Genomic DNA, 13,760 nt, shown 5'->3' with positions numbered 1-13,760 from the left:
GTAAAAGGCAAGGGAAGGGCGTGCGTTACCAAAAGGGAATATACATGATGATGATGATTTTCCTTTCCTTTCTTTCTTTCTTTCTAACTGCGAAACAGTACTCTTTCATCAAAAGTTGTGTGCTTTCTCCGCTATAAAGTGTGGAATCCCAAAAAGTTAGCACTTGGACTTAAAACATTTTTCGTGCCTTTCATTTCCTGTTTATGTTTTGTACTATCGTGGATCATGAGCAGTAGTAAATGTAATCCTCAGGGCTCCTCGTTCCCATTATTAGTTTTTTTTTTTTTTTTTAAGTCTACAGTCTTTTTAAATCCACCACGATGATGATGATGGTCAAGATTAGAAGCTTGCCATTTGGAGCCTAAACTTATGGATGTTTTACCCATTAATATATTGTGTTTATCGAAACAGATATATAAATGGAGTCAAAACAATCTTCAATTTTGCTTACTGATGTATATATATAAGTAACGTTAGGGCTATAAGCCATAGATCAACTCATCAAATTGAAGATAGCTGGCTCTGATTTAACTGCAGATGGTTTGGCTCTCAATGGAATCGAGCTACTACTATAATACTACCCAAAGTCTCTTACTTATCTGATTTTTGAAATATGATCCTTAACTCCAACAAAATATATTAAATCCATCTCTATACTTGTAATTGAATATGATTGTAGGAACATCAAAAACATTGTCACGATCGCTGGCTAGATTAAAAAAAGCGCATTGATCAAGTAAAATGTAAAATGGCATGATCTTACCTGCAACCCAATAAACCTAACCATCATCATGATGTGTTACATTTTTTTTTTTTTAATGAAATATGTTTTTTTTTCCTTAGGTGCACATGATAATGAGTCATTAATGAATGATGACAAAATGAAATGGAAAACCCGTTTGATTAATTAATTAATTAAAGCCCCATCTAAAACCGGTTTGATTCATATGAACCAAGTTGAAGTACTGCACTCAATTAATTGATAGATTTTATTGGGCGGCTGTGTCTTGTGATGGGTAGGTTTGTGCCATTTTCAAGGCATTTAATGCAGACTCTCCTTTCAAAAGAAACCAACAAAAAGCGTGTTTTTTGTTTTGTTTTGGTTTTTTTTTTTTTTTTAATTCGTGTATTTTCTTTTAAAGAAAGAAACGATAATTGTACTGGATTCACTTTGAATAAAGGATTTTTACAACTCATTACAGAAAACACACTAATTGGTACAATTAAACTTTTCATGTAAAAGAAGATCATGATGGCTCTTTAAACTTTTGGATTGAGGTTTAACTACAGCGTTCAAGCACACAAACTTTGAAACTTTCCAAACCACAATCATTAATGCCAGTTTTCTCATTTTTTTTCCATACCACTCTGAAATTTCTTTCCGGCTTCATTCAAGCAATGATATAAGATTTCAAACAATCCCTAAAACAAAATGGGTAATCATAATAGCTCGTAAATTAAAATATTTTTATTATTTTTATTATTTTTATCTTAAAATTTATCATTTTAAATCACTAATTTTTTTTGTTATAAGTTAAGTAGATTTCTGATCTAACTTTATAAATTTAAGAATCTTATTTAATATGCCCGCATTGATACAAAAAGTTGGCACTGGGTAATCACAAAGAGAGAGAGAGAGAGAGGGGGGTTGATGATGATATAAAGTTAGAGAGAGAGAGAGAGAGAGAGAGTTTTAAGTATGAAAAGGTGAAAAGGGGGAGCCGTGCGATGCCTTTGCAGCGTTTGCGTGAAAAGCAGAAAATTGAATTAGAGAGACTGGGGGAGTGGCGTGACCTGCCGAGTGAGAGCGTGGAGTTTGTTTTATTTTCTCTTATTTTGAACATTTATTTCTCGGCCTAAGACTGTGGATTTGAGTCGATTGACCGGCTTCTCTCTCTCTCTAACTAAAAACCACTGTTTTTCTTCCTCTCACAGACTCTCCATTATCTGAAACGAATTGACACGATGTAGATTTTTTTCCCCAAAAAAAAGTATTATAAGCACAAAAAAAAAAGGAAATATTTTGATCTGACGTTTTTATTTCACGTAGTGACGTAAAGCATGTATTTTGACGAGGTTTGGACTTGGGGGGTATATTTTCACCTCCTATTTTTTTTCCATAATCGAGTTTAGCGTTTTTATTAAAGTGGAGTATTTTGTCTGGGATATGGATTATTAAGATATACAGAGATAGAAACGGGAGGGAGGGAGATAGCTCCAAAATAAACATAAAAAGAGAAAATAGAGGAAGAGAGAGATGGGAAGGTTCTTGTGAAGGAGGGGATCTCATCTTTCCTTTTCATGATGAATTCTCTCGTATAAAGCTTGTCTTTTTTTTTTTTTTGGTGGGATGTATGTGGGAGTGATAGAAACAAAGGAAGAAAGCAGGAGAGAAAATAAGAGGTATATAGATCCCTAAAGGAAACTTTTAAAAGCCTAGTAGGTGTTACTTTCTTGATTTTGTTCGTGCTTGTAAAAAAGCTCTCTTTTTGCTGATTCCTTTTTTTTTCCTCAACCCATCTTCTCAAAGTCCCGAATTTTGTCCATTTTCAACCCCAACCGGACCCTTTTCATTGCTACTTGCTCTGTCTCTGTCTTTCTCTGCATTTCTGGTTTTCTTCCCAGTGAATTTACGCATACTTGGCTTCATTCTCCAAATACGCCCAATCCCAAGGACACTCCCTAAGCAAAGGACTTAAATTTGCTTTACTGAACTTCCATAAGCAAAACCTTCTGGGCTTCGTGTGGTCGGGGCGGTTTTGTCGAATTCGTCATTTGGAAATGAGAGCCGGACTCAGCACAATCCAGCAAACCCTAACGCCAGAGGCGGCGAGCGTGCTTAACCACTCGATCGCAGAGGCTGGTCGACGCAACCACGGCCAGACTACGCCACTCCACGTGGCGGCGACCCTTTTGGCTTCTCCCACGGGTTTCCTCCGACAAGCTTGCATCAAATCCCATCCCAATTCATCGCACCCGCTCCAGTGCCGGGCCCTCGAGCTCTGCTTTAGCGTGGCACTGGAGCGCCTCCCGACGGCCCAGAACGTCAGCCCCGGGATGGAACCGCCCATCTCCAATGCTCTAATGGCGGCGCTTAAGCGTGCCCAGGCGCATCAGCGCCGCGGTTGCCCAGAGCAGCAGCAGCAGCCACTTCTGGCCGTCAAAGTCGAGCTGGAGCAGCTGATTATATCCATTCTTGACGACCCCAGTGTGAGCCGAGTTATGCGAGAGGCCAGCTTCTCCAGCCCGGCTGTCAAGGCCACAATTGAACAGTCTATGAATTCTTCGGCTTCGGTTGCTAATTCTTCTCCAATTGGATTGGGATTCCGACCTGGAGCAACACCGGTCCCTTCGACGACGAACAGGAATCTGTATTTAAATCCCCGGTTGCAGCAGGGGAGTGCGGCCCAATTGGGGCAGCAGAGGGGTGAGGAGGTGAAGCGGGTTATTGATATTTTGTTGAGGACGAAGAAGAGGAACCCGGTATTGGTAGGGGAGTCAGAGCCGGAGGCGGTGGTAAGGGAACTATTGAGGAGGATTGAGAATAAGGAATTGGGTGAAGGGCCTCTCATGAACGCTCAGGTCATTCCTTTGGGCAAGGAGTTTTCTTCGGATAAAACCCAACTACCGGTCAAGGTTAAAGAATTGGGGGATTTGATCGAGACGCGGATTGCTAACTCGAGTGATGGAGGTGGTGGTGTTATTCTTGATTTGGGTGATTTAAAATGGCTAGTTGAGCAGACTTTTGGGGTGGCGGGTTCGGGAGCTGCACCGCAGCAACATGTGGTTTCAGAGGTAGGGCGTGCTGCAGTGGCGGAGATGGGGAAGCTGCTGGGGAGGTTCGGAGAGGGGAGTGGGGGTCGAATTTGGTTGATCGGGACTGCAACTTGTGAGACTTACTTGAGGTGCCAGATCTATCATACTTCCATGGAAAATGATTGGGATCTTCAGGCAGTGCCAATTGCTGCGAGAGGGCCTTCCACCATGTTTTCGAGGTATCTTTGGTGTTCTTCTTTTGATTGGATCAATATAATGCTTATTATGAAATTATTGGAGGGGCACTTGATCGCGGAGGTAATAGTTCTGATGTCAGAGACGTCGATCATGCCATTCTTTATGCTGTACATTTGTTGTGAATTTCGTAACCGCGCGGCGTGATTGTTGGTTATAGAAACCCATTATTCCTTGAAAAGTTAATCATGCTTTAAGATTAAATTTAGGTGGTTTTTTTTTTTTTTTTCCATCCATCGAAGCTTCAAAAACTGATGAAATCGCATAGATACCTTTCTTCAGGCAGTTTACAGGACTTGATATCTTTTGTCTTCTTGTTTGTGTGATGCAGTTTAGGCGTTGAACCCATGCTTACTTACAATTTTTATTTACTTTTATTGTTCTTGTCACGCAGGCTTGGCGCCAACGGTATCCTTAGCAGCTCTGTCGAGTCTTTGTCGCCCTTGAAGGGCTACCCCGCTGCAACAACCGCTCCGCCCAGAAGAACAAGTTGCTGCCCACAGTGCATTCAGAACTATGAACAAGAGATGGCAAAACTTTTACCCAAGGAGTTTGACAGTTCATCTTGCGAAGTTAAATCAGGAGCGGCCCAACCACCACTGCCGCAGTGGTTGCAAAATGCTAAAGCCCAGGAAGGTGATGCAAAAACAATGGATCAGGCACAGGTAAATTCAACTTAAATTGGTCCACAAACTCGAAACAAGCCTAATCTTCCTTCTCCCTCCCTCCCTCCATACCTCCCTTTTCATTTGGTTCTTTTGTGTGTTAAAAGACATTGTTTATATTCAGTTGTCATTTTAATCCTTTACAGAATAAGGACCTAGAACTGGTTCGGAAGCAGAGGAGTCAAGAGTTACTCAAGAAATGGAGTGATGCATGTTTGCGTCTGCATCCGAATTTCCATCAGCCCAATCTCAGCTCTGAGAGAATTGCTCCTATCCCTCTCTCGTTGACAGGGTTGTACAATACATCTCTGATTGGTCGCCAAGCCTTTCAACCCAAATTACAGTTGAACAGAAATCTTGAGGAAACTCTGCAGCCGAACACTAATCGAGTCCCCGCTCAACCCCCCGAGAAGGCAGTTTCCTCGCCAGGTAGCCCTGTGAGGACTGACCTCGTTCTTGGGCGAACAAAGGTCACCGAACGCAGCCTGGATGGAACCCCTAAAGAGCACATGAAAGACCTTTTGGGCCGCGTGTCTTCTGAACCTCAGAACAACTTGCATGAAATGCAGACCAATAAACTGCTAAGCACATTAGATGCTGACTCATTCAAGAAGCTCCTCAAGGGTCTCATCGAGAAGGTGTGGTGGCAGCCGGAAGCCGCATCAGCAATAGCTACAACTGTGACGCAATGCCAAGTCGGGAATGGAAGACAACGTGGTGCTGGATCAAAAGGTGATATGTGGTTATTGTTTATGGGTCCCGACAGGGTTGGCAAGAAGAAGATGGCATCAGCTCTTGCGGAGCTGGTATCGAGGTCCAATCCAATAATGATCGGTCTTGGCCCTCGACGCAATGATGGAGAATCAGATATGAGTTTCCGTGGTAAGACACCACTGGATCGTATTGCAGAGGCAGTTAGGAGGAACCCCTTTTCGGTAATCATACTCGAGGACATTAACGAAGCAGACAAGCTAGTTCGAGGGAGCATCAAACGGGCAATGGAGAGAGGGCGTCTTGCTGACTCTCATGGACGTGAAATCAGTCTCGGAAATGTCATCTTCATTCTTACTGCAAGTTGGCTGCCAGAAAATCTCAAATACTTATCCAATGGCTTTACGCTTGACGAGGAGGAGAAGATTGCCGGTTTAGCAAAAGGCGGTTGGCAGTTAAAGCTATCCCTTTGTGAGAAGACTGCAAAACGACGGGCCAATTGGCTACACAGTGGAGACAGGCCAATGAAGCCTAGGAGGAAGGAACCAAGTTCAGGTTTAGCATTCGATCTAAATGAAGCTGCCGATATCGAGGACGACCGGACAGATGGGTCACACAATTCAAGTGAGCTCACGGTCGAACACGAGTACGAGCAGGGGCTCAACAACACCAATTTGCGATCACCCACAACTTCCTCAGTACCTTGTGATCTGCTTGATGCTGTTGATGATGCCATCGTCTTCAAGCCTGTGGACTTGGGCCCCTTTCGCAGCGAGGTCACAAGATCCATTACCAAAAGATTTACGAAGATCATGGGTGACATGAGAATTTCAATGGAAGTGGAAGACGAGGCTCTCGATAAAATTATGAGTGGGGTATGGCAAGGCCAAGTGGGTTTAGAAGAATGGACGGAGAAAGTATTGGCTCCGAGCTTCCACCAGATGATCAAGGCGTGCCACCCTCCCAGCAGTGTCCGCAATGATTCAATGGTCATTAGGCTCGAATACGACGGCAATTCGGATAGCCGGAGCTGTGGAGAATGGCTCCCAAGTAGCGTGAAGGTGGTGACAGAAGGGTTGTTGTCATGAAGTCGGTGGATGCAGCGGGTATTTTGACATTTGTGTTGAATAGAGATGTAAATATGCTGAAATATTTGGCGGGGAGCGTGACGGTTGAAAAGGTGAAAAGATTAAACCCAAAAAAAAACAAAAAAAAAAACCGTTAGAAGAGAGTAGTAAACGTTGGATACATAGACGGGATCCGTTTTAACAGTGTGCCTGCCTTCACCCCCTTTTCTTTATTATTTAATTTCTTTTGATGTTGTATTATTTTTTCCTCACATATAATATATAAATATAAATAGAAAGATCATTAGATGTTTTTATATTATCTTTAATCAAATTACATACATAGACAACGATTAATAAGATTTTATGTCATTCTACATTATCTTTGATGTCATGATTCTATGCTCCCATTTTTATTTCTATTTATTAAATTATGACTTTGAAATAAACTGTAAATTTATCAGATATCTTTAAAATACGATTCTGTTCTAAGATTTCATCCAGACTACTCTGACATTCGGTCGACACATGAAAATATTGATTTTTAGGTTAGAGTGGAATTGTCAATTGTGTGCTACGAATATTTTTAAAAATATAAACGATGTGACACATTAATGCAAATATAAACGAATTGTCAATTGTCATAAAACTTGCACATCTTTAAGCTATAACCGACGATACTCAAATAAATAAAAATAAAATAAAAGAATGGTATGTATTATGTTACGTTACTCCTTTAAATAAATTGATAGCAAAGATCAGCATTGCCCTTCACTACCTAATCCGTTTATATTTTTATTTTTATTTATTTGAGTATCGTCGGTTATAGTTTAAAGATATGCAATTTTTATGTATTCTATTTAAATATATATATATATATATATATATATAATTTTTTATTAAAAAATATTTCTTTTCATGTAGATCTTAAATTTATTTATTTAAAAAAATATGTGAGATTTGTCCATCTTAATACCATACAAATTATTTTTCCTTTTATTTATCTATTTAAAGTGTAAAATGTGTAATTTTTATCACTTTTTAATGATTAATAGATGAAAAAGAAGTTTATAATGTCGAATAAAAAATTTTCCTTATCTAACACGGCTGATTAACTTTAAGGTGGCGATTGGTGTCATGGTGGCACGAGTATCATCGACCATATTAGCCACATTCAACATGACTCCCAAGTCTTGGAAGATTCGTGAAAAAAATAGGGGGGTTGGTATAAAATTAAGGAATTTTATATATGATATTATTATTTTATTTATATTTTATTAAATAAGATATTAAATATTTATTATTATTAACCAATTATTTATTATATATTTTTATATTATTAAATAATAATAAATATGTTGTATTATATATAATAAAATATAAATAAGATGATAATGTGTTATATAAGATTATTCTAACCTCGCACGAGTATCACGTGGACGGTGACGATGGGCTAAGCATTACTACAGTCTACATTCATAATGTGCGACGCGACTCTTGTGCTTGCATTAATTACGTGACTTTGCGTGGCATCTCGATCCTCTTAGGACCTCCCAGGAGCTGAATTCTATTTAACTTCTTTCCCTGTCTAGATTTTGTCCATGTGGGGCATATTTGGTCACCCAAAATTCAGATTTAAAAAAAAAAAAAAAAAATCAAGAGATGTATTTGTATTGAATTTTATAAAAAGTTGGGAGGAAAGGTGATAAGTCATTGGTAAAAACCTTTTTACATGTGTTTTTTTTTTTTAATTGAGGTTTATGATATGAGTAGGTAGGTAAGATTTTGTAACGTGTGATTTTTTAATTTCCTTTTTGTATTTTGTTTTAGATTAAGAGTGAATGCTTACGTTTTGACATTTACTTGACCTGTTGAATCATGATTGATGTTAACGTGGGGTTAATTTGATTGGAACTTAAAACTGACAAAATTGATAAAAATAATTTTTAAAAAATATGTAGAAAGTAATTTAATTTAAGAACTCCAATAATGCAAAGTAGATTTTACGAATTGGACAAACATTTTGGGTCCGGTTGATAAGATACAAATTGGTCTTACCGCCACCTAAACCCTATATACAGATGAAAACAAAGTACAAGCCTTAAATACTCTCTCTTACCAATGTCTTTTATCATTTTCCATCCGTATAATTGCCCTGTCCATGTGATCTCACACCACGTGGCCCTTGTCTGCAGAAGAAAGAACACAATGACGAGAGACAGAGAAATTGGGAACTCAGCTTCCAAGAGAAATTTTATGGAATATTTGACACTTTGGGACTGCCATTTCTCTTGACTATGTGTAACAGTTTCTACTTCTCTTTCTTGTATAAATAAATATTATTTCCTTTGTACGTAATACGTATGTGTAAAAATCTTTCTTAATATATATATATATATATACGGATGGACTATTCCTCTTCAAAAATTCACTCCAAAATCCAAACAAAAAATTGTATGCGTTACTTGGAATGGAAGATTGACTAGTCAATATTCAAAGTTAGTCAGCTTGACAATTAAAAAAAAAAAAAAAAAAAAAGGAAGATAGAGAAAAGCATGCGGATGCCCCCCACGAGGACCACCAGTACCAGTAAAGGACAATGGACCTCTTTTAATTTTGTTAATTACTTGCCGTGATGAATGGCCAGATGATGCTCTCGATCTCATAATAGAGAAAGGATCTGGATAGATAGAAGGATCTTTTTCCTTACTTACAAGCTGGCTACTATGTACGTATATCGATGTTCTTTCAATTTCAAATATAAATACCAAACTTTCTCCGTCTCTCACTCTCTTTCTTATCGTGTTGATGCCGTGCTCTCCAAGGCCTAGAAGCCGTCCACCCTCGACTTTCAACGCTCCATCATTAATGCAAAACTTCCTGCCATTCACATACGCACTCTCTTTTAGAAATGATATTCTATTGTCGTTGGATTGCTTTGAATCATATACTCTCTTTTACCATTGACTAATTTAGAAATTTTTCTATTTTTTTTTTTTTAGATCGAATAAATAAAATATATATGTTGATGCATGCATCTACGTACAATTAATAGCCCTTCCTAATATTTATTGCCCCTAACCCTTAGATATTTGATCAGGTAGAAATTATGAAGTAGATCAAATCTTATTAAATTATTACTTTGCTATATTTAAAAGCCGACGTACGTCCTAGCAAGTTTCTGACCACGTTACTCATCTTGAGCCAAACACTACTTAATTAGGAGTTTGTGTGGATGGACGGTCACAAAATATCATTAAAATCATGTTGATGTATGAAATTATGCATAGCTTGATTTCTTGAACGGATTTCTTTTAAAAATGTCGCATTAAATGGAGCTCTATTGTATTGAATATCACCCCGACCATGCACGTGTTTAATTTCATGTAGATCATCACGTCACTCTCCCATCATTAATACACCATTTATGCAAAGACTTCAATTGTCTGTATTGATCAAAGTAATCCTGACCACAACCATTTGACCCCAAAAAAAAAAAAAAATTGTAACAAGAAATATGCATCAAACCCTTTAATGTATCAGTATATCAATATACATTTAAATCAATATTTTATGTATCAGTATATCAACTTGGAGAGTTCATAAAACAAAAAAAAAAAAAGGAACAAAAAAAAAAAAGGAGAGAGAGAGAGAGAGAGAGAGAGAGAGAGAGAGAGAGAGAGAGAAGGTCATATATCATATCGCAGAAGCAGAATAATGAATATCCTTGATGACAAACAAGGAGGTTTTGTCCATATGCAGAAAAAGTAGGGAGGAATTTTTCTTTTTGGTTTAAAAAAAAAGGGGAGGTTGGCGTTTTCTTCTCCAACCCACACCGCAAACCTTTAACACCTTTATACTCATGTCCTTTCCTCGCGTCATATCTGCCTTTTTGGAATAAAAACAAAAACCAACCACTCCCCACCTCAGAAAGTAGACCGCATTAATTTAATCTTACTAAAAGCTATGAATAGTGTTTTTGTTTTTGTTTCCGTCAAACTCTTATAATAGTCCAAGCCTCACAAAAAACGCGTCCTTATCTGGACTTTGATACCGAAATTACGCAAATATGTATAATTAGCTGCCAAATCACACAGGAAATTTCTCGCTAAAGTCCATCTTTCTTAGTAGGCATTAATTCAAATCTTGTTAAAAGTTATTGATGCACCATTTTTCCTACTTTCGTACGAAGAATTAAGAAAGAATGGGCATTAGCAACGACTACTCGTCCACGTACAGCAATCACCATATTATCTGGTCACGTACGTGCTCGGCTCATAATATATACAAATTTGTCACATCCAACCGTGTTCCCGGCCGTGACAGATTGATTGCTGAATACTTTTACTTTTTAATTTGAAAGGCCACAGAATTATTTGACGTGATAATTTAGGGCATTTTGATTTTCATGCCTTGCTTTTTCTTACATGTTTACTGTTTTTATTAATAAGCATGCAGATATTAACGTACTGTGCCATTGCGATAGGCATTGAAAAACTGCCACGCTCTATTTTGTGTGTGTAGAAACCGTATACATATATCGGATATTTGGGTTCTGCAATTAACTCCTAATTTAAAGTCAATGTTTATTAATTAATTTGGACCTGGTGATCACGTTTACCCCCCCCCCCCCCCCCCTTTTAAATTCTTTTGCAGATTTATATATCGAATAATGATTCGTGATTTCCCATCGTTGTATAATTGCGTCATTACCAATTAATCTGATCTAATTAACCGATTCAAATAAATAAAACACCAATATTATATAATATTGTCTGCTTGCGTCTAAAAAAAAGGGCAACTATATGGAAAAGATCTGTTGATTAAGTTGTTGGTACGTGAATCTCTTTGAGTTAAATTAAAGCTTGATCAAGTGGTAATTAAGGTTCTACTCTAGAAAGAAATACGCTTCTACAAACCTACGGAGAGAAAAAGGGAAAGGCATGATCGATCAATCGACGAGGTATGGAGAAGATCATCGAGGAAGGACGATTGATCAGGCTGATGCCCTTTCACTTTCTTTGTCCACTTATTCTCTCATGTCATGAAGAACACGCACACACACATATATAGATGACAGAAAAGGCTACAGGCAAGAATGTTATATCACTCTTAATTAATTAATTGGTTGTAAATATATAGGTTTTGGATATAAGTTCAGCATGCATGTATTCAACCCAAAGAAACACTACTCCAAAGATCATCAACAGTGCAGGAAACAAACCACAAAAGGCCGCCAGGAGACAGCTAGGCCGGGCCCGAATCAAAATTACCCCATGCCAGCCAACCTATTTTATTAATTAAGCATGCACATCCACACCTTAACCATATTTGATTTCTTGTTCTCTCATTTGGCTCTGCATGTCCCCAGTACTCATCTTGCATGGCAGCATTGTTAATAAATAAGAAGCTAGGGTTACTATAGATATATACATAGTGTTGCTAATATAATTCTTTTCAAGAAATATTATGACTATAAAAATAATAATTTATAAATTGACGTGATTTCATATAATACATTATACCTATTTTACAGTAAATATAGTTTCACGATCTAACGCATCATATTAACTCACTCTAGTTTATGGATTTATTTTTATGAAATTTTTTGTGGCTAAGACTTTTCTCATTATGTAATTGCTAATTTCCATGGCTAAACTCTTCAAAACGTCAGTTTAGTGTCTTAAGCTTGTAGTTGCAATGCATGCATATATTTTTAGATGATCTATAAAAAATAATGACGCGGAGCAGAGAAGAATCTAGGCGGTAAGGGGGGTCGGCCTAGCTAAATTCTAACCACTCCAAAGAAATTGTTGAAATTATATGTCATTTGAGTTGCCTTTTAAATGAGGTGGTGTACTTGACATGATCATTTCAACCCAAAATATCATGTTTGCTTATCTCTGCTTATATATCTTTATTAATTATCTGCTTATATATAGGAATCGATTGTAAGGTGATTTGTGAATGTTATTTTCGAGATCTTCAAATATTTAGTGTTTTGTTTTTGTGCTCGCGATCAGGTTCGTCCCCAAGATAACTATGATCATGAATTCGTCTATGCATGCCATGCATGGACCCCCAATTTTGTCTGTTTTAGGGCCATCGATTAGCTAAAAGATTTATTCGTGGAAATCTATCAAATCCAGCGAATCTAAGCTAAAAGGGAGGAAAGTCAGAAAGAGATAGAACCTGTATGTGTTTGGGATAGATAAAAAAATATAAAAGCATGTTATATAGACCACAACTTTGTCCCTAACATGTCCCATTTTATCGAATCCGAGGTGTCTCTTTTGTTTGATTCCAAAATGTGGGTTCCATTTTGGTCTGCAATATTAAACTCATGCACCTCTTTTTGATCTTTTTTTCTCCTCGATCGAGCTTAATTAGTACTCATTCACAATATATCTGACATTTCCTAATCAACACACAAATTATCTCAACATATTGGCACTAAAATCTAAAGATAATACCAAACATAATGATAAGAATGTTTGACTAATCCTCATGCTGTTACTACTGCACGATTTACTTCAAAAGTCTACGTGGATATATATATTATATATGTTCCAACCCTAGCTACTAGCCAGATATAAAACGCGTTTCTGAATTTGTTAATATTCGTCAAGAAAAAAAAAAAAAAAAGGTAGTTGGCCGGTATATTAATTCTAGAAGGGGTGGCTGGAGGCCATGCGTGTCGGCGGCTCAATGAAAATTGACATGGGAAATCATGATTTAGTCATTAGATGTCTCGGACCCCTCGATTCGACCCCTCAACCAATTTCCCCAGACCTCCTAACATGTGCATGGCTTTCCCACGAAATTTCCACGCTTCACAAAATTACATAAATCATAAATGCCTCTCAGAAGAGCAAGACAAATGGGAGAAGATCAATGAACCGTACGCTGATTTGATCTTTGCTTGGTATTGAAGTCATGTGTACGCGAGAGTTATTGTTTCATGAAAAGACCGTGTACGTACAAAGATGCTTTACATGCATGCCTGATCAGATCACCTGCATGCAATTAGCAATCTCCATTAGTCAGAGATGTTCATGTGCTCTATATCAGATCGATCAGAATAATTATCTGCTTTGATCATGAAATATATGCTTATGTTCCTGACTCCGAATTCCACAATTATTTTGCCTAACTTTGCATTAAGGATTGCATCATGTGGATTGACATCATTCAAGGATCATAAATGAGAGCACAAAATCTTCAACGATCCTGGAATAATATTTGAGAGTAACGTTAATTTGTACGTTAAACAATTGGTCAGATTAAAAAAAAAAAAAAACAAATT

At 37.7% G+C, this 13,760-nt stretch overlaps 1 protein-coding gene across 1 annotated transcript; it reads left to right on the top strand.

Annotated features, from left to right (window-relative positions):
* The first annotated feature begins 2,201 nt into the window (after window positions 1-2,201).
* Window positions 2,202-6,769, top strand: LOC122315190 (protein SUPPRESSOR OF MAX2 1-like). The gene is made up of 3 exons (XM_043130977.1): window positions 2,202-3,995; window positions 4,406-4,676; window positions 4,823-6,769. The coding sequence occupies exons 1-3, from the start codon at window positions 2,782-2,784 to the stop codon at window positions 6,473-6,475; spliced, it is 3,138 nt and encodes a 1,045-aa protein (XP_042986911.1). The 5' UTR covers window positions 2,202-2,781; the 3' UTR covers window positions 6,476-6,769.
* The last annotated feature ends 6,991 nt before the right edge of the window (window positions 6,770-13,760 follow it).

This window comes from Carya illinoinensis, chromosome 7 (assembly GCF_018687715.1).
Source record: "Carya illinoinensis cultivar Pawnee chromosome 7, C.illinoinensisPawnee_v1, whole genome shotgun sequence".
NCBI classification, from domain to species: domain Eukaryota; kingdom Viridiplantae; phylum Streptophyta; class Magnoliopsida; order Fagales; family Juglandaceae; genus Carya; species Carya illinoinensis.
The sequence above is the reverse complement of the archived record's forward strand: the minus strand, read 5'-3'. Positions and strand labels throughout refer to the sequence as shown.

Excerpts from the sequence above, each read along its gene's own strand:
- LOC122315190 (XM_043130977.1), top strand. The coding sequence starts at position 2,782 with ATGAGAGCCGGACTCAGCACAATCCAGCAAACCCTAACGCCAGAGGCG. Across the intron at positions 3,996-4,405 it reads CCTTCCACCATGTTTTCGAG|GCTTGGCGCCAACGGTATCC; the intron begins GTATCTTTGGTG and ends CTTGTCACGCAG. Across the intron at positions 4,677-4,822 it reads AAACAATGGATCAGGCACAG|AATAAGGACCTAGAACTGGT; the intron begins GTAAATTCAACT and ends AATCCTTTACAG.